Here is a 21709-nt window from a genome sequence, read left to right as displayed (position 1 = left end):
CCAGGTACCCCACCTATATAGAGGAGGGGAAAACAAGGGGTGGTCACTATGAAACCCAGGCCCAGACCATGCCAAGCTCCCTGATCCCCGTACCCTCTGTGGAAGTGGGATTAAGGTGCACCAGGCACTATAGGAGCAGTGAAATGCCACCTGAAGGTAACGGGGCAAAGTAATAGGTGGACGTAGTCCCCAGGAATCCTGCAATCATCATATCAAGGAATGGAGGAGCTAATAGGAGTCCTGACTACGAATGGAAGTAAGAAGCACACAGACACCCAATGCGTTTAGGGGGAACACCTCAACGTGGTGTAACCCTGGACCGGAACTGACTGTCTCCCCATCATGCCTCATGCCAGAGCAGAGGAGTTCGACTGCCTAACCCTGTGGAAACCAGATCACAGGAAGGCCCGAAGCACAGCCCACAGAAAAAAGGGAAAGTGGGCTCTACACGTGCAGAGTGGCCTAGCATACGTAAGGACGTATGTACAGACATGGTTATCGCACGATAGTAGAGGGGAACCAAGACTGCAGAAGCAAAAGAAATCACAGACATTCAGAAGTCCAGGGCAGCATGGTGTCACAACCATGCCCCTAGCAGACCAACATTGCCCCTTAGAAAGGGGAACAGGGAGCGCTGCTCTTTCTGTGAAAGTCAATGAAACCTGCAAGAAATGCCCACACCCCAGCTCCAAATGGTGCCACACACCAGGACTCCTGTCGCAGACACAAGGGATGAAGGATGTATGTGGAGCAGGAAACATGCAGACACAGTCTGACCGGCAAGTATAAGATACAATTAAACCACAGAGACTCTCTCTGGAACTTCACCTGGAAAATGAGTCACTGGACTGTAACCGCAGGAGCGGCAAGAATGGGGAAGGTGACCTGACGGAGTAGAAAACCATGCAGAGTCTGGTTATCTGGCATAGGGACCATGGCCACACCAGGTGCAGTAGACAGAATCACACACAGAAAGTGGGTTACCAGCCTTCAGCCTAGAGAGTGGCAGGCATGTAGGGAGGAACCTGGTTAAGGAGGGAACTCCACGAACCAGTATGTGGTGTATTGTATAGCGCCCATGGAGCAACATAGGGAAACTCACTCGTAACTACACCGTAGCAGTGGGTAACCTGAACTACCGTCCACGGTGTGGAAAGTGTACGGTAGTGGACCAGTAGTAGACCATGCAGACAACCGTCAGGCTGACTGGTATAAGACTCCTGAATGCTCAGGCTCACTCCATAGAACCCCGCCCCCCCCCCTACAGAAAGTGGGGTATTGGAGTACGATCGAACTAACGAGCGACCTGGCGGTGTAAGAGACCCAGCAGACGAAGGTCTTGCTGACTGTCATCAGTCCCGAGTACCTGCAGGAACCCTCATCCAGAGTCCTTACACCAGCAGAGAGGTACGGGAAACCTGAAAAAGCCCGCAGCAGCCCAGATATGGGAGACCAACAGCGATTGAGACCATGCAGAAAACAGTCTGGCTGAACAAGTACACTTCCAGGCGTTGGAGAAAAGCGGACAGCCAGATGGGCGATCACTGTGCCCCCACTGCCACATGTGGGAGGGAGGGGGAGGCCAAGGAGCCCTAGATAGTATCCCCGCCATCTTGGGAGATAGGGAGAGGCCGAGGAGCCACGGAATGCATCCATGTACCCCGTCTAGAGTCCATAGGACACTGGGACACTTCTTCGTACACCTCCACAGCAGTGGGGGACTGGAACTCCAGCCTCAGATACATCAGCTGAGTGATAGGTAGCTGATAAGACCACGCAGACCACTGTCTGGCTTACTGGTATGGGTACATAGACAACGGGTCACTCCTTTGGACACCGTGCACAGTAGTGAGGTACCGAACTCCAGCTGCAGATACATCAGCTGTGGGATGAGTGGCAGGCAGTGGAGGAAACTATGCAGACCACTGTCTGGATTACTGGTACCCCCCTTGCCTCCCCAGTGGGGTACCTGAGTGCCAGCTGCAGACGCGGCAGCTGAGAGATGAGTGACAGGCGATACTACTGTTCGGCATATTGACATCAGGATCAATCCATGCCCACGCAGGGACACTTCAATGGAGAACTTGCACTAGATGGGGGGGATCCAGAGCCCTAGCCGCGGATGCAGTAGCCTGTGGAGGAGGGAATCATGTTGTATGATATGCCAGAACACCCCCATGATAGGTGACTGACAGTCCTTAGCGTCTGCCAGGAATGCGAAAAAAAAAAAAAAACTCTTGCAAGGGCACCTGACCAGTGTCTTGCCTCAGTAGGGAGGGACTGGAATTCGGCCATGGGCATGACATGCCGTGTCAGTAGACACTGAATATATCCCCAACAGTTTCCAAGGGATCGAAAAATCCCTGTCAGTAACCCGCCACGTCGGTGCGCATATGTTTCCTGACAGAGTGAGAACCTGCAGAAAATAGTTACGCCAGAGGCATACCTCAACTGACAATGTAAATAGTCTAAGGCAGGTCACTGTACAGGGTGACTGAAGGAATAAAGCGGGCCCCCAATTCTGTCGCTAGAAAAGGGGCCCTGCAGATATTAAACTGATAAAAACAGACGTGACAGGCCAAGACTGTAATAGCGCTTGGTTGCAAGAAGGAGTAATGCAAAATCCAATACAATTGATGGCCACAACAGCGCAGCTCGCCGGGAAGGGAGGGCGTGCTAGAAGAAAAACACTGCCCCCGGAGCCAGCCTCAGACTAGGAGAAGAATGGGGGGGCAGCATGCAGACCTTGGGGCAGTCGGCCACGTGGGAACGGAGACCCGCTGCCTGCGGCTGTAGGTCTCTGGTCAGCCCAGAAAGAACGCGACCAGGACACTGTGCCTGGCTGCAAAGGGAAGGAGTAAGCCTGGGACCGGAGACCCGCTGCCTGCACCCGCTGAATATATACTGATCACATACAACCCAATAAATACACTTGCGAATGAAACATGAAATCACAGTTTGTGCTTATCGGGCCAACTTTCGATAACTTACTGTGCAGCAGACGCTTCTTGCTCTTCTCTCTCTTTGGATTCTCCGAGCTCTCGCAATGCGACCAGAAGTTTCTGGTTCTGCTCCTGGAGTTCATCGATGTTTCTGAAGGTAACCAAGTGCTGTGTTATTACTTCAGAAGAGCTGCTGATATTAGCGGAGCTGACGTCGTCGTCGTCTCTTTGGACATGGTTTCCTCTGGCCTCTTCCAGTTCCATTAACAACACTTTAATCTATGATGGAAAAAAGAAGGAAAGGAGGTCAGACTTGGAAGACCAAAATCACATGCTAAAATATTGGACTAACACCAAACTAGTATATAGGAAGAGATATTAATCTCAATTTAAGTAAAGAAATATAGCAGCTCGTTGTTCTAGTATAACACCAGGGTCCCTTATATTAACTACATGCACCATGCGTATATATGGACAAGGGTTGATTAGGCAGGGACAACCAATGTATAGAGTAAAAGGGGTACTCCGCCCCTAGACATCTTATCCCCTGCTGCACCCAGCAGTTCGTTCAGAGCGGTTTTTCCCCAACCAGGGTGCCTCCAGCTGTTGCAAAACTACAACTCCCAGCATGCCCGGATAGCCGAAGGCTGTCCGGGCATGCTAGGAGTTGTAGTTTTGCAACAGCTGGAGGCACCCTGGTTGGGGAAACATTGCTTAAGTGCGCCAGGTGCAGCGCCGGAGACTCGTTGCATTACGGCCATGCCCCCTCAACTTAAGTCTACACGAGGGGGCATGACGCCAATCACGCCCCCTTCAATAGACTTGCGTTGAGGGGGCGTGGCAGAGACGTCACAAGCCTTCCCCCCTCCAGTCACCCGGCACGGAGCGAAGTTCGTTATGTGCACCGGATGTCTAGGGTGCTGCAGCAGAGATTGCGGAGGTCCTTTGGATAGGGGATAAGATGTCTAGGGGCGGAGTACCCCTTTAAATAGAAGGAAACTGCCAGACCTTAGAAAAAAAGAGGACAGGTCTCTTAAAGGGGTACACATAATACAGTGTTGGGATGTTGCCAGACTACACCACCACTTTATGACTGGTGTTTAGCAGAGAAGGCTGACCTCTTGGACCCCCTACGACTCCTAAGAATGATGCCATTTCATCGCCCCCTGAATAGAAGTGTCTGGTAAACCCAGTCATGAAGGGAAACAGCAGCAGAGCTACACTCAAGTAGTAGTATTCTGCACAGTTGTGTGGCCCCTGCCCCATGCTGGGAGTTGTAGTTTTGTAACAGCTGGAGACACCCTGGTTGGTAAACACTGGCCTAGAGGGATGGAGTTTTGCATCTTGAACAAACAGGTCTGAGGAAAGTCTCCATTGACTGACTTTTGCCTTTACTCGCCTGTTGGGAAAGATCTTTCACTTGGAGCTCCAGTCTCTGGTTTTCATTTTCAAGCACAGAGGAAAGTTTATTGGCCTTATCCGTTTCATTTTGCAGATGGTGAATTTCCTAAGGGAAAATTTTTTATTTTATTTTTTTATTTTTTTTTTTTAGCAAAATGCTAAGTTGCTCCATTTAAAAAAATAATTATATATTATATCTATATCTATATATCTATATCTATATATCTATATATCTATAAATAAAATTACCTTCATAGCTTGCTCAAGTTTTGCAGACAGACTTGCCACGGTTTTCTGCATACGCTCATACTCCTCTCGCTGACGTTTCAGAATGGGGGCTTTGGCCTCCACCTCTTTTACTATGTCATCCAAGTACTTTGTGATTCTCTTATTTTCCTGCTTTTCTATCATTAGCTGATCTTGAGTTTCCATGTATGCATTATAGAGCTGGAGAAGAAAACAAAATTACACCACTTAAAAGGATATATTCCCATTTCCAATAGTTATTCCCTATACACACGATAGGTAACAAGTTGATTGGTGGGGGTGCAGTCTTTGGGATCCCCCTACACCAGTGGTCTTCAACCTGCAGACCTCCAGATGTTGCAAAACTACAACTCCCAGCATGCCCGGACGGCTAGTTTTGCAACATCTGGAGGTCTGCAGGTTGAAGACCAGTGCCCTACACCATTAAAGGGGTACTCCGCTCCTAGACATCTTATCCCCTATCCTAAGGATAGGGGATAAGATGTCAGATCGCCTGGGTTCCCGCTGCTGGGGACCCCCGGGATCTCGGCTGCGGCACCCCGCTATCATTACTGCACAGAGCATTCTCGCTCCATGTGTAATGACGGGCAATACAGGCGCCGGAGCATCGTGACGTCACGGCTCCACCCCTCGTGACGTCACGGCCCACCCCCTTTATGCAAGTCTATGGGAGGGGGCGTGATGGCCGCCACGCCACATCCCATAGACTTATTGAGGGGCGGGCAGTTATGTCACAAGGGGGCGGAGCAGTGACGTAACGGTGCTCCGGCCCCTGTATCGCCCGTCATTACGCATGGAGCGAGTCTGCTCTGTGCAGTAATGATAGCGGGGTGCCGCAGCCAAGATCCTGGGGGTCCCCAGCAGCGGGACCCCGGCGATCTGACATCTTATCCCCTATCCTTAGGATGGGGGATAAGATGTCTAGGGGTGAAGTACCCCTTTAACAAAAATGGAAGGATATTGCACCATAAAGGAATGGCTTCTTGCAATACACCTGTCCTCAGGTTGGGTGTGGTTCTGCAGCTCAGTTACAAGGAAGTGAATGGAGCAAAGTTGTAATACCACACCCAACCTGAGCACAGGCGTGGCGCTATTTTTAGGAAGAAATTAAAGGGATACTCGGCTGGAATATTTTTTTTTTATCTTTAAATCAACTGGTGCCAGAAAGATAAACAGATTTGTAAATTACTTCTATTTAAAAATCTTTACCCTTCCAGTACTTATCAGCTGCTGTATGCTCCACAGGAAGTTATTTTCTTTTTGATTTTCCTTTCTGAGGGAGAGGTTTGCTATGGGGATTTTCCTCTGCTCTGGACAGTTCCTGACATGGACAGAGGTGTCAGCAGAGAGCACCGTGGTCAGACAAAGGAAATAAAATAAAAATAACTTTCTCTGGGGTATATAGCAGCTGATAAGTGCTGGAAGCATTAAGATTTTTTAATAGAAGTAATTTACAAATCTGTTTATCTTCCTGGCACCAGTTGATTTAAAGATAAAAAAAAAATAATTCCAGCCGAGTATCCCTTTAATTTCTTCCTAAAAATAGTGCCACGCCTGTGCTCAGGTTGGGTGTGGTATTACAACTTTGCTCCAAAAAAACTTTACAAAAAAATAAAATAAAAGAATAAATAAATGGTGCTGGATAGTCCCTTTTATCTCTAGTTCTTGGAAAGGGAGAAGAGATTTGAAGACCACTGAGCAATGAAAGACCTAACTATTCCTCTCATTCAAGGAGGTGCTTTTATTTTATGAAGGAAGCAGTCCAAATGTAATTACATAGTATCACTTGCCAGCTACAGATAAGACAAGTCAAATGAACCCCATAGAAATGAAGACCAAAATAAATAAATATGTATTTAACATTTGTAAATTTGAAAATGATTATTATTATATATATTTATAAAAAAAAATAAAAAAAAATTATATATAAATATAATCTCAATCTATCTCTCTATATATCCACTATAGAAAAACACATTACACTTTGCAAGCATCCTGCATGGAATTAATCAGAACAACAAGGGGATCACACGTTACCTCTGTCAATTTCATCCCAGGTTTCACAACTTTTGCCACAGCAGCAGCTGTCGGGGACATTGCAGTCAATTCTTCTTCACTCAACATAACACCTGGAAAGCAACGTAACAAAAAAGGATATTCGGTTGAATTTAAGCAAGAAATAAAAGTCGAAACTCCGAAGCCAGCTTTTTTTTTTTTACAAAAAGGCAAAATTAGCTTTTCTTCAAAAGCAAGAAAACTCTAGTGCCCCTATAGATACTTTTCATTTAAATAAATTTACTAATATAAAAAAATTTGTGGGCTGATATCTTATGTTTCAAGGATCTTTTGTGGGTTGGACACAACTGTTACTCTTACTGTTAGTGTGTGCAGCCTCTTCTCAGTCCTGTATGGGCAGCATGTAACTAAATAAACCCCTCACTTAGCTGTTCGTCCGTCCACATTACCTTTCCGCTTGGTGGAAGAAAGCAAATCATTTGCATTTTCTAGTTCTCTTTCCAGTTTACTGATTCTTTCCCCAAGGTCTTTCTCAGCTTGACTTTTTGCAGCTTCCATTTCTCCCAGTTGATCCTGGAGAGATGCATTATCTAGGGGGGAGAAAGATAAAAAATAAATAAAAATAATTATCTTAATCTGGCCGTACACTTATTTCCAAGCCCCTACATGTGCATACTGCTCTGCCCGAGAAAGCTCCGGTGAAGATTTATACCCTATGAGAATAAACAAATCAGACAAGTAGAGATCCTAATCTCCATCACTGAGATTGTATCAGAATGGGGCCGCTGTAACAGATCGCTCAACGGGCAGAAGCGGCGTACAGAGGCGAGACCACAGGGCTCCATGTGGAAGATCACAGGGGGGGGGGGGGGGGTGTCAACAGAGGTCAGACCCACGCAATCAGACAATTATCCCCTATCCAGTGTATAATGGATAAGTTTCTCCCAAGTATGAGAGAGAGAGAGAGAGAGAGAGAACACAGAGGAGTGCTATCAGACAGGAGAGAGCACAGAGGAGAGCTATCAGACAGGAGAGAGCACAGAGGAGAGCTATCAGACAGGAGAGAGCACAGAGGAGAGCTATCAGACAGGAGAGAGCACAGAGGAGAGCTATCAGACAGGAGAGAGCACAGAGGAGAGCTATCAGACAGGAGAGAGCACAGAGGAGAGCTATCAGACAGGAGAGAGCACAGAGGAGAGCTATCAGACAGGAGAGAGCACAGAGGAGAGCTATCAGACAGGAGAGAGCACAGAGGAGTGCTTTCAGACAGGAGAGAGCACAGAGGAGTGCTTTCAGACAGGAGAGAGCACAGAGGAGTGCTTTCAGACAGGAGAGAGCACAGAGGAGTGCTTTCAGACAGGAGAGAGCACAGAGGAGTGCTTTCAGACAGGAGAGAGCACAGAGGAGTGCTTTCAGACAGGAGAGAGCACAGAGGAGTGCTATCATACAGGAGAGAGCACAGAGGAGTGCTATCATACAGGAGAGAGCACAGAGGAGTGCTATCAGATGGGAGAGAACACAGGAGTGCTATCAGATGGGGGAGAGCACAGAGGAGTGCTATCAGACGGGAGAGAGCCCAGAGGAGTCCTATCAGACAGGAGAGAGCACAGAGGAGTACTAGCCCACCCTCATTGCCTGTGCTTCAGCTTGGACAAAACCATGATTTCTATAAACATGAAACAACATTTTCTTATGAAGTATATTAGAAAGGTTAAGCCAAGATATAAAACATATAGAAACTTTATCTGACAGCGCCCATTTAACAAAACAAATTTGGATTTAGAGGAGTAGGAAGATCAATATAAATGCCAACTTACTATCACCGGCTTCTTTAAGGAGTTTATGCAGTTCCTCAACTGCCCCGGTCAGCTCTACACACTTTGCCTCAGAATCCTCGGATGCGCTCTGGTAGGAGGGGGGGTGGGGGAGAAAAAAATTGCAATGAATCTTTGTTAAACTGGTTTAAGAGGTTATCCTGAGATTACAATTTCAAATCCCCATAGCAAACCTCTCCTGCTCTGGACATTTCCTGACATGGACAGAGGTGGTGGCAGTGAGCACTGTGGTCAGACTGGAAACAATTTCACTTCCTCTAATATAAAGCAGCTGATAAGTACTGGAAGGATTAAGATTTTTTTTAATAGAAGTAAATTTACAAATCTGTTTAACTTTCTAGCCCCAGTTGATTTTAAAATTGTTTTTCCACCAAAGTACCCTTTAACCTGAATTTGCAAGCGATAAAAGAACATCATATTGTTTCATTTGTATTGTCGGGAAATCTGTCATATATGTGTGGACCATGTCTGATACAAAAAGCTAGCGGACTTGTTCTCTTTTCGGATTATCGACAGGGTAGAAGATAAGTATCTGATCAGTGATGGTCTGGGCTGCTAGGACCCCCCCTCATCAATCAAGAGTACAAAAGTAAAGCATACAAGCTGCCATCCTACTCACTCCCTATAGGCTGACCGAGTACAGCACTCAGCTAACACTGGCAGATACAAAGAGCAAATGGAGCGGCATAACATTTGCTCAACTTCTACTTTGGTAACACAGGGACCCCCATTCTTGTGATCATTATGAGTCAGAGCTGTCAGAACCCTACCCATCTGAACTCCAATCGCTAAGTGATGAATTGTATAAGCCTAGGGTGGGAAATACCTCATCCCCCCCTGTCATCATCCAGACCCGTCATTAACATCCTCATCATCATCCCCTTGTCATCATCCCACACATCCCCCCTTCATCATCCCCTCGTCATCATCCCACACATCCCCCCTTCATCATCCCCTTATCATCCCGCACATCCCCCCTTCATCATCCCCTTATCATCCCGCACATCCCCCCTTCATCATCCCCTTATCATCCCACACATCCCCCCTTCATCATCCCCTTATCATCCCACACATCCCCCCTTCATCATCCCCTTGTAATCATCCCACACCCCCCCCCTTCATCATCCTCTTCTCATCATTCGCCCTCAGTGGTCTTCAACCTGCGGACCTCCAGAGGTTTCAAAACTACAACTCCCAGCAAGCCCGGGCAGCCATCGGCTGTCCGGGCTTGCTGGGAGTTGTAGTTTTGAAACCTCCGGAGGTCCGCAGGTTGAAGACCACTGCAGCCTTCAACATCATCCAGCCCCCCTCTCACCCCCTTTAGTTCTGAGTACTCACCTCCGCTCGGCGCTGGTCCGGTCCTGCAGGGCTGTCCGGTGAGGAGGTGGTCCGGTGAGGAGGTGGTCCGGGCTGCTATCTTCACCGGGGGCGCCTCTTCTCCGCGCTTCCGGCCCGGAATAGAGGCGTTGCCTTGACAATGACGCAGAAGTACGTTGGCAATGAACGCACCTCTGCGTCGTTGTCACGGCAACGTGACTATTCTGAGGCCGGGCCCGAAGCGCTTAGAAGAGGCCTCCCCGGTGAAGATAGAAGCCCGGACCACCTCCTCACCGGACCACCTCCTCTCCGGACAGTCCTGCAGGACCGGACCAGCGCCGAGCGGAGGTGAGTATTCAGAACTAAAGGGGGTGAGAGGGGGCTGGATGATGTTGAAGGCCGCAGTGGTCTTCAACCTGCGGACCTCCGGAGGTTTCAAAACTACAACTCCCAGCAAGCCTGGACAGCCGATGGCTGCCCGGCTTGCTGGGAGATGTAGTTTTGAAACCTCTGGAAGTCCGCAGGTTGAAGACCACAGCGGGTGGGGGAGTTCACTCGAGTATAAGCCGAGGGGGGTGTTTTCAGCACGAAAAATCGTGCTGAAAAACTCGGCTTATACTCGAGTATATACGGTAGACAGAAAAGAACAACCTTAACAAGCTCATAAGTACTGAAAGGATTAAGATTTTTTAATAGAAGTAATTTACAAATCTGTTTAACTTTCTGGAGCCAGTTGATATATATAAAAAAAGTTTTTTCCTGGAATACCCCTTTAAGTCGATGCTGCAAGAGTCCATTATAAGTTAAAACGATCGCATGTGTGTCAGATGTTGCGAAACTACAACTCCCAGCATGCCCGGACAGCCATTGGCTGTCCGGGCATGCTGGGAGTTGTAGTTTTGCAACATTTGGGGGTCCACAGTTTGGAGACCACTGCTTTACCATACACATGGAAAAGGGGTTGGTCCACATGTAATGGATGCACAATAACTATTCCTAAGTAATATTTCAGACAGACCATTGTGTTGTCTGGCCTTACCTTGTAGAGGTTGCAAAGTTTAATATTTGCTTTGAGTTCATTATGAAACTTTTCTTCCACACTTGTTTGCTGTTCTTTTGCCTGTGAAAGCCAAAATATTGTTTAAATGGGTACTCTCATTAAAACAAATTTTTGCTATTGAACTCCTTATGGTAAATAAAAAAAATAAAAAAACTTTCTAATGTAGTTTGTTTAAAAAAAAATAAAAAAATAAAAATGAGGTTTTCTGTTTTATTTGTGTTTAAAAAAGCTGCCACTAGGTGTCTCCCTACTTGTCCAGAGCACATTTCCCCCCATCTCTTGCACAGACTTTGGACTCCTGCTGGCCTGGAAGAATCAGGAAATGCAGCCTGGAGTTCTGAGGGGTGTGTGCAGCCTTAGCCAATCATAGTGCATCTCACACTGAACTGCTGTGGGCTGTGTGTAGCAGAGTGAGGGAGGAAGTTCTCCCCTGTATGGCTTCAGATGATGTCACACCTGCTGGGGGACACCACTTCCCAGTCTATGGATCTGACTGAGCAGAAAATACAGAGCAATATCAAGGTAGAAAACTAACAAATACAAAATAAAAGCAGGGGGAAGTTTATCCTGACGGGGGCCATAAACTGGGAGGACTATAAAATTTAACAAGATCATGACAGGTACTTTAATACATTTGGGGTAAAACAAACAAATTGTGTTGTGATCTATTAGGGATGTTATCTGATTTCTACATATTCTAAGTTACCGCAAAACTTCTGTAATTCAGTATTAAAGCTGGTATAAAAAAAAACCAAAAAAACCCTTGACAGACTGGTTACCCTCTTACCCCCTTTTTGACTGACTAGTGACCTCAGTAGACGATCACAGTTGCCTTTTCTGTTTCCGGTGGTGGATGACGGACTTGCCGGGGTTTCAAACAGGGAAGCTCAGGTTGGTGCTAATCTCCCTCTCCGTATTGTCCGCTCTCCTTATGAAACTACGCCTTTGACTCCTCCCTCCCCCTTCCCCCCCCCCCTTCTTCCTGCTCTGACCCCCTATTGTGTCTTACCTCCCCCCCCCTTTTCTGATTTTTACCCCCACCTTTTTAGTTCACGTTGAGTCTTTTTTTTAGACTGACTGCAGTGTTTAATTGGCTTCATTTTCGGTCTCGAGCTGAATAACCATTGATCACACCAGGCGACTGTTCATTTATATGTTCCGATTATGTTGACTGTCATTCATGTTTATTGTTTTTGTTCTGTTGTAAGCAGTTGACACCTACTGTTTGCTAATTTCAACTGTGTATGTCTATTTGGTGTCTTTCTAATAAAAAACGGTTGAATAATAAAAAAAACCTTGACATGTCAGATAGACATAAAAAAGAAGGTACTCCAACATCCCATTCGGTGCTTTGCAGGATTCATTTATTTAGTGTATACATGAAAAAAAGCAGAAATGTATGAACCCACATACACCGTGTAGGTATTTGTCAAGATTAAGCCACTTATAGGTTACCATAAGGTAACCCAAAAAAATTTAAAAAAATTCTTCCCATATATTCAATTCTTGTGTATAAAAGTGCAATCTTTATTTTTTTGAAATCCGCACATTAAACTTATTTAAAATTGACGAATGCCATATTGCCCTGTTTGTAAAGAAGGTCTTGACCATCCAGTCTAATAAGGTGCACCAATCTGTCAATACAATCTGTCAAAACGGGTGCCCGTTTGCCTCTTGATAAAGCTACTTTGGTAGTGAAACATGCCGAGGGGGGCCGGTTATTGGTTTTAAATCAGGTGCCTTTGTCCTATATTTCCAAGAATACAGGTGTTCCTGCAGGCACATTGTATTGACAGATTGGTGCACCTTATTAGACTGGATGGTCAAGACCTTCTTTACAAACAGGACAATATGGCATTTGTCAATTTTAAATAAGTTTAATGTGTGGATTTCAAACAAAGATTGCACTGTTATACACAAAAGAATTGGGTATATGGGAAGAAAAGTTTTTTTTTTGGGTTGCCTGGTGGTAACCTATAAGTAAGTGGCTTAATTAATCCACCCTCCATATATCGGTCTCATTTATGGTTGTATCTTTGTAAAGATTGACATCGGCTTTCGCCAGGCATCTGCCCCTACTTGGCGGTAGTAGTAGAAGTGTGGTCGTGCCTGTGAATTTGTTGTGACGTGTCACTTGGACATCAAAAGCCCTTACTAAAAAATAATTTAAAAAAAAGACCAGGTCTGGGCAGCTCCCAGACCTGTGTCTGCCTCCTAATGACACTAAGCTAAAACTGATTATCTCACTCTGCAGGTGGGCGGGTATATCCTGCAAGGGAGGAGCCGACTTTTTCCTAGTGTCAGCGCCTCCTAGTGGCAAGAGGATATACCCATCAGTAAGGTGTCCCCCAATGAAGAGCGAGCGAGAAAAAAAAAGTATAAAACAATTTTAATATAATTTTATATATTTATAAAATACTATACATTTACACACATTTTATTCTTAAAGTACTCTTAGACTATGTTCACATGCCAGCATGTCCGTGCAGAATCCACACTGGAATTCTGCAGCAGCAGAGTTTCATTGTAGTTAATGGGATTCTGCTGCACTGTGCACACGGCAGAATTTCAACGGCAGATGTTTCTGGTGTCTGCAGGAAGAATGGAGACCGCGTATTCCTGTGCAGTCCTAGCGCTGGCATATCCTGCTGGCGCCAGCGGTCTGCACAGACTTTTTCCGTGTGAACATACTGGGGTGTGAACACAGCTTTAGAACTGAAAATTGGCACAATTATTCTGACCAATATCTACTCACCTCTTTTAGTTTATTCATTAGATCTTCTGCATGTTTTTGTAGATTTTCATTACTTGCCTTCAGACTTTTAACCTGCTCCTCTAGCCGAATCACCTTGCAAGATGGAAACACAACATCAGCAGCTTATAACAACTTTTGGGAAAGCTAAATAAAGCGCATGGACTGACTGAAATCCATTACAGTAAACTGCTCTGGAGCGAATACAATGACGCTCACCTCGTCCGTTTTGTTTTCCAGGGATCCTTTAAGCTCCAAGATTTCGTTTCCTTTCTGCCTCTGCACAGACAACAGTTCATCTGTCTTTGATCGCAATTCATTGTTCAGCCAGTTGTTCTGGGTTTGCAAAAGTTCTTTTTCTTGTTCCAAACGCTTTTCCCGATACTGGTAACAGAGGAGATAAAATTAAGCAATAATTATTTTTATTATATATTTTTTTATTTGCTTGGCACTATTCCTCTAATTATTGCTGGAAATGTACACTGCTCAACAAAATGAAGGGAACACTAAGATAACACATCCTAGATCTGAATGAATGAACTAATTGTATGAAATACTTTCGTCTAGGGATCGACTGATTATCGGTATGGCCGATATTATCGGCCGATAATCACGATTTTGGGCATTATCGGTATTGGCAATTACCTTGCCGATAAGCCGATAATGCCCCGCCCTCCGCAAACCCCCATCGCACCGCGACCGCCCCCCCCCCCCCCGAACCACACCGCGTCGCACCCCCACCGTACCGCCCCCATTGCCTCCCCCATCCCCGGTTTTATAATTACCTGTTTCCGGAGCCCACGCTACTTCTTGCTCCTGCTACGTCCTGCGTTACGCTGTGCGCAATGACGAGTGACGTGACGTCACCATCAGTGCGCACAGTGACAGTTCAAGAGGACGCCACCGAAGCCAGATGTGGAGTGGACCCCGGGAACAGATAATTATAAAACCGGGGATGGGTCGCAGTGCGGTCGCGGTGATAGGTCTCAGGACCCCCGGACAGGCAGGGGGAGAGAAGCGGGTGGCGGCGGCGGTCTATGGCACCGCAAAAGCCACTGCAGTGCATGGATTTAAAGCGCCCGCTTTAAATCAATGATCTGCAGCGGTGTCGCGGGGGGATGAATAGCCGGTAACTTATACCGGAATATCGGTGTAAGTTATCGGCTATCGGCCCTAACCTCCACCGATTATCGGTATCGGCCCTAAAAAAAACTATATTGGTTGATCACTACTTTCGTCTTTACATAGTTGAATGCGCTGACAACAAAAATGATCAATGGAAATCAAATTTATTAACCCATGGAGATCTAAATATGGAGTCACACTCAAAATCACAGTGGAAAACCACACTACAGGCTGATCCAACTTTGATGTAATGTCCTTAAAGGGGTATTCCAGGATTTTTTTTTTATTTGACTATGCTACAGGGGCTGTACAGTTAGTGTAGTTCATAATATAATGTCTGTACCTGTGTGTGACAGTTTTCTCACAATTCTTCTGTGATTTTCACCTCACTATTTATTTTTACCAGCATACAAAATGACTTCTGTCTCTGATTTTTCCCAGCTTGCAATGCGGCCGAGACCTGACTCACTAGTCAGCTGATGACAGGTAGCCTGTCTGCTTCAAGATTCGTCACGAACTTCTCGGCTCGGCAGTTGATGACTTCTCCTGCATAAATTAGTTCAGCTTTCAGGTGCTCCCGTGGGCTGGAAAAGGTGGACACAGTCCTAGGAGACTTCGAGCCGAGAAGTTCGTGACGAATCGAATTTACTGTAAATTCGCTCATCTCTAATCTTATGTTGAGGGACCACTGTATATGCTAAAATCTGCCGATTGGTTCCCTTTAAACAATATCTGTCATATCATCTCAGTATATACCCCTGTAAGGTAGAAGTAATCCAGCACATGACTTACTTTGATGGACACCTCTGAGGACTGTATCTCGTCCAGCTTTAGCTGTAGCTCCATCTTGGCAGCACTGGATTCTTTCAGTTTTTCATTAAGACGTTTTATGTCATCTGATAACAATAAACAAGAGAAAAAGGCAAACAATCTAGTGAGAAAATATTTTCTCAAGTAATCTTAAAATAGTTTTACTAAAAATATGAAAATATCAAGCAGAGCAGATACTCTATAGATTTTCTTAAAGTCTTATCAGAAGAGACAAGTAAGCGGTGCTGCTGCAGCAAAGTTTCCCAACCAGGGTGCCCCAGCATGCTGGAAGTTGTAGTTTTTGCAACAGCTGGAGGCACCTGGTTGAGAAACACTGTGCTAAAGTTATGCTGAATAGTGTTGAGCACAAACATTTGTAATATTCGTAATATAAATATTCAAATATTTAGAATATAGTGCTATATATTCGTAATGACGAATATTCGTTTTTGCTTTTTTTCACATGCAAATTTTATGCGAATTTTAGCATAAAAAAAAAAAAAGTGAACATAGGACGAATAATCGTCAATAAACTAGGGAAATATTGAAAAATTTGAATATGGCCCCTGCCGCTCATCACTAATGCTGAACAGAGAGGATACCAAGGACTCTGCTACGTTATACTTTTCTTTGGCATAAAAACACAAATACAATTCCACCATTCAAAAGATTTTTAGAGTTTATAAAGTTATGGAATATTGATTAGATATATAATCAGGGGTGGGGGACCCACACAGACACTGAGAATAAAGGGGCTGCAGTACTGTGGTGCGGCTTCATTGTGTCCTAAAAAAGTAAAATGGAGCCCACCCTTACCTGGAGCAGCTAACCCTGGCACAGGTAAAGAGTAGAACAGAACATGTAATACCTCCCTGTACCAGACACCAGTCAGTGCATGCACTTCAGTAATACAGGGGTTTTACCAGTGAATGCCCATTCTGATTGGTCGGTTCTTCCAGCCATTGACACGTTGTACAGATCTGGACTACCGTAGTATTGTATGTTGAGTCTGGTTACAAGTTACAATGGTCCAGAAAAGACCAATGTATGTAGAAACTATTGTAAATTGAGGGATCCCTGTAAGTACATCATGGCAGCAATTCACAGTCACTTTCAAACTCCCTTTCACGAACATGTATAATCTGACCATTGTGCCCAGATATTCATCATGTGGTGTGGAGTTGCAGAAGAAGTGCAGACAATGTAGATTAGTGGTATCAAACTATGGCCCTCCAGATGCTGCAAAACTTCAACTCCCAGCATGCCCGGACAGCCGTTGGCTGTCCGGGCATGCTGGGAGTTGAAGTTTTGCAACATCTGGAGGGCCACAGTTTGAGACCACTGATGTAGATATACTTGACTGGGAATCCTCACCATTAAGATGTTCCAGCTCGTGGGCTCGGCGCTCATTGGTGCGGACTAGATCTCTCTTTTCAGCCTCTACTGACTCTTTGGTCCTTGTTAACTGACTCTGAAAAGAATGTCATAAGAGAATACAATAAACTAAAACATCACAACAATACAAGGTGAACCAGCTGCTAAGGTCCAAAACAATTGTAACAGTTGGGGTGCAAAATGTTTTTGTCACATACATACATAAAAAAATATATATTTTTTGCGCCACCAATTCTACTTTGCAGTGACATTAGTCATTTTACCCAAAAATCTACAGTGAAATGGGAAAAAAATTTATTGTGAGACAAAATTGGAATAAAAACCCGCCATTTTGTAATTTTTGGGGGGCTTCTGTTTCTACGCAGTACATTTTTCGGTAAAAATGACACCTTCTCTTTATTCTGTAGGTCCCTACGATTAAAATGATACCCTACTTATATAGGTTTGATTTTATAACCACATACAGGAAAATGTATACGTTTAAAATTGTCATCTTCTGACCCCTATAACTTTTTTTATTTTACCACGTATGGGTCGGTATGAGGGCTCATTTTTTGCGCCGTGATCTGAAGTTTTTAGTGGTACCCTTTTTGTATTGATCGGACTTGTTGATCACTTTTTATTCATTTTTTCATGATATAAAAAGTGACCAAAAATACACTATTTTGGACTTTGGAATTTTTTTGCGTGCATGCCATTGACAGTGCTGTTTAATTAAAGATATATTTTTATAATTCGGACATTTCCGCACGTGACGATAGCACATATGTTTATTTACACTTAATTTGTTACTAGGAAAAGCCGGGTGATTTAAACTTAATTCAGAAGGGAATACCTGAAAGGGTTAACTTTTATTTATTTTTTTTACACTTTTTTTTTTGCAAGTTCATAGCTCCTATAGGGACCTATGAGCTTGCAATGGCTGATTGCATACACAGATTGTTGCCTTGCCATTGCATGGCAACAAGCTGTGTAATCGGCGGTTGATTGCTCCAGCCTGTAACTCAGGCATGGAGCAATCCGAGCCAGGACCTTCTCTCCGGGTAGCTGATCGGGCATCGCGATTTTATAGTGATGACCCCGATCAGCCGGGAAGCATTTACTTTCACTTTCGATACGGCGCTCAGCTTTGAGCGTCGCATCGGAAGGGTTAATAGTGCGTGGCCGAACGATCGCGGCAGCGCGCTATTAGCCGCGGTTCCCGAATGTGAATAGGCGCCGGGACCATCCCGCTATGACGGCCATTAAATGCCACTATTGATGGTTGATGTTAATGAGTGAAGGCTGCTGGTATCAGTGGACACTCACTGGCTACAGAGAGCTCTGCTCCTGAGCTCACTTCATAGTTTCAGAGCACACAAATGATGTACATGTAAGTCGTGTGTTGTGAAGAGGTTAAGCAACTCATCTCCTGGTCTGATTAATGGTTTGGTGGCCGGTTCGCATAGGTGTCTTCTCTTGAGATTTCTCCCGTTTTGTGCTTGTAAAGGGATTTTTATGGCATGGAAGGATACTACGGCCCCTCCCTTCACGAGGTGGATCAATATGGTTAATAGGTATGTCCTGTTGTACCATACGTTATGTTTAGGTAGGAAGTGCCCTAAAAATTTGATAATGTATTTGATGCCCTGGTTGCTGTTGGAGGTGTCTACTGATCCCCTAGAGAGGTTGGGTTCCCTGGCTTGATTCTGGTCCTGCTTGGATCTGTTGTGGTGGGTAGTTTCCTGGGGTATGTGTGGTATGTGAGTGATTGTGTTTATTGGGCTGTTGACCTCCAGGGGTACTACATTTGGCCCTATTTGTTGACCTTTGGCAGTATTTCTTGCAATTGCTACTGTACTGATTCATATTGTCGGTACAGCATTTCTCTTCTGGCGTAGCTGTGCTGCCCTCCTGCATACTTGGGAGCTTGTGGTACCACCAGTCTTGTTGTTTTTATTGTTTTGAAAATTTTTATAAATAAAAAAAAAAAAAAAAAAAAACTACTCATGTTTGTGTGAATGCGCAATTTATAGAATCAGAGGCTTACAATTTGTGCAGTCTTCTGACTCTGACGTTGTGAAACATCACATTATACTGCAGCCATGTTGGAAACTTGTGTTGGATTCCAAGAGTTCTCCCACCAAGGATTGTAAATGGCAAAACTAAAGTGTAGCCAGTGTATCGGAAGCATTTTATGATCTCTTAATGAAGGCAGCGTAGATAAGTTGCCCATACACCTTCAATAGCTGTCAGTCAAATGAACATCCCTGTCTCCCGTGTCCTGTTCACCCCATACACATGAAGCTTTGACATGGCTACATTTTTGTGTATTGTCAATGAGGTAAGACAAGTCGCTGCTAGACACCTCTGTGGCATCTTATCTCACAGAAAACCAAAAGGATCAGACAGACGCAATCCAGCGGCCTCCATACACCATAGAGCTGATGCTGAAATCAGAGATTGGCCAACTTCTTACTACAGTGTTTGGGGCCTTTAGCCTTAATGATAATCGCTCCTAGGGCTGGGCGGTATGACCAAATATGTGCATCACAGTATTTTTGTAACTTTCGGCGGTTCCACGGTATATAACGGTATTTCCTCCCCCCCCAAAATTATTTATCAGCCTAGCGCTGCCCCCATGGGGGTAAATACTCACATGTCACCCGCTATACTCACATGTCACCCGCTGCCCTCCTCGTGCTGCTTGTTGCGGCCGCTGGCGCTGACAAAAGGTAAACAAAATAAACTAACGGCATGTTCGACGTCAGCCTTACGCTGGGGATAGGAACGTCGGACAGCCGTCAGCCTATCACCGGCCGTAGCAATGTTCCGCCTCGGCCGCTGATGGGCTGAGCCCACTGTCATTTAAGGAGCTCTGGGCGGCTTCTTACATAACAGTGGTCTCAGCCTATCAGCGGCCGAGGCGGAACATCGCTGCGGCCGGTGATAGGCTGACGGCTGTCCGAAGTTCCATTCCCTAGGAAGCAAATGAGGACCAACGGGAGGTAAGATAAAGTTTGTGTTTATTTTTTGCAGCCCAGGCATAGGGATACCACACAGCAGTGGTCTTCAACCTGCCGACCTCCAGATGTTGCAAAACTACAACTCCCAGCATGCATGCTGAGAGTTGTAGATTTGCAACATCTGGAGGTCCGCAGGTTGAAGACCACTGGTATAGAGTGTCAGCGCGGGCAGCCGCAACAAACCGGAGGATGGGGACAGCGCTAGGCTGATAATTGGGGGGCAGAACAGCGCTTGCGGGCATCACATGATTAGTTCACAGATGTGGGGACAGCGCAGCGCTGAGCTAATTCATTCATTCCCGAGGGGCCCAAACGGTATTGCAGTATGGGTTAAAATTCATATCGTGGAGCACAAAAATGTCGGTATTCGGTATGAACTGGTATACCATCCAGCCCTAAACACTCCTAGTAAAAAAGTTACTGTATTAAACAAGCAGCAGTATAACCTGACAATCAGGCATTCGCTTTAGATCAACATCAGCCAGTTCTGTATTTCAATAATAAAATCCCTTTACCTGTAAGGCCACAAGGCGAACATTCGATGTCTCCAGATCTTTAACTTTTTCATTTAGTTCTTTTTGTTCCTGACCTTAAACAATGCAAAACACTTGTGTGAATAGATCGTCTACATAAACAGTGATCACGATTGACAAAATACAATAAATGATCAAAGCTTTATTCTGTTAAATACAATCATTTTGTGCTTTTTAACATTTCATGTGGACTTTAGTTTGTGAATAAATCTTTTATTATACTAAAGGTCTCAAAGTAGGATTCTTCATTTGCCTTCTGTTGAAATAAGAGGCGTATTCCGGGCAAAAGCATCTTATCCCCTATCAAAAGGATAGAGGATAAGATGTCTGATAGCGGGCAGGCCCCACCGCTGGGACCCCCCGGGATCTCCCTGCAGCACCCACATACTATGCGGGACTGCGTCTCCAGTGTCTGAAACCCCCTTGTGACATCCCGCCACACCCCCTTCATTCATGTCTATGGGGGGGGGGGGGGAAGGTGTAACGGCCATGTCTCCCCATCCCATAAACATGAATGGAGGGGCATGGAGTTATGTCACATCTCCAGTCCCAGAAACCCGGAGGTTGCGGGTGCTGCAGGGAGATCCCGGGGGTCCCAGCGGCGGGACTCCCGCGATCAGACATCTTATCCTCTATCCTTTGGATAAGGGATAAGATGTTTTTGACTGGAATACCCCTTTAATGTACATCCTAGACAGTCTGGTAGCTTCCCTGATGCGGGCATACTAACCATAGCAGACCAAGCAAGAGAATGATCACACACAAAACTGTATATGGGCCCTTTATACGAGCCGATCTATCATCACAGAAGACCACCCTTATTTGTCTGCATCAATACCCCTATAGTTGTGAGCCATAAAATTAAAGGGGTACTCTGATGGGCGGAAAATTATAAATGGCTTTAAATCAACTGCTGACAAAAAGTCTACTTTCCTCCAGAGTACCCATTTAATTGACTCAATCTTACATGGAATCTAAAAGAAAATGAAGTAACTTTTAAGGCAGCAACCCCCATGTTGGGCTTTCATGCAGGTTATACATATTATACATATAGTACTTTTTTTCAATGTAATTTGACAGGGGCTTTTTTTAAATTTTTATCTCTAATGGGTAAAAGGTGTTTTTAGAGGAAGGGCTTTTTTTTATATTAAAAAATAAATTTTTATTTAAACTTTTAGAAGAGGGGGGGGGGGGAATTAAAATTTTTATTAGGGAAGGGGTTAATTCAATGTATTTATTTAATTAATTTTA

General features: G+C 45.1%; 1 protein-coding gene across 2 annotated transcripts in view; it reads right to left on the bottom strand.

Moving 5' to 3' along the window:
* TPR (translocated promoter region, nuclear basket protein) overlaps positions 1 to 21709 on the bottom strand; it is a 100706-nt gene that overhangs the window by 75232 nt on the left and 3765 nt on the right. For both annotated transcript variants that reach the window (XM_056523635.1, XM_056523636.1), the window contains exons 3-14: positions 20441 to 20514; positions 16900 to 16996; positions 15508 to 15611; positions 13810 to 13974; positions 13594 to 13686; positions 10818 to 10898; positions 8444 to 8531; positions 7076 to 7216; positions 6648 to 6739; positions 4593 to 4790; positions 4342 to 4449; positions 2992 to 3221 (exon numbers count right to left, since the gene is read on the bottom strand). In XM_056523635.1, coding sequence (XP_056379610.1) covers positions 2992 to 3221; positions 4342 to 4449; positions 4593 to 4790; positions 6648 to 6739; positions 7076 to 7216; positions 8444 to 8531; positions 10818 to 10898; positions 13594 to 13686; positions 13810 to 13974; positions 15508 to 15611; positions 16900 to 16996; positions 20441 to 20514 — 1471 coding nt within the window. The remainder of the gene's footprint in view (positions 1 to 2991; positions 3222 to 4341; positions 4450 to 4592; positions 4791 to 6647; positions 6740 to 7075; positions 7217 to 8443; positions 8532 to 10817; positions 10899 to 13593; positions 13687 to 13809; positions 13975 to 15507; positions 15612 to 16899; positions 16997 to 20440; positions 20515 to 21709) is intronic.

The sequence above is a fragment of the Hyla sarda genome, chromosome 6, assembly GCF_029499605.1.
Source record: "Hyla sarda isolate aHylSar1 chromosome 6, aHylSar1.hap1, whole genome shotgun sequence".
NCBI lineage: Eukaryota > Metazoa > Chordata > Amphibia > Anura > Hylidae > Hyla > Hyla sarda.
The sequence above is the reverse complement of the archived record's forward strand: the minus strand, read 5'-3'. Positions and strand labels throughout refer to the sequence as shown.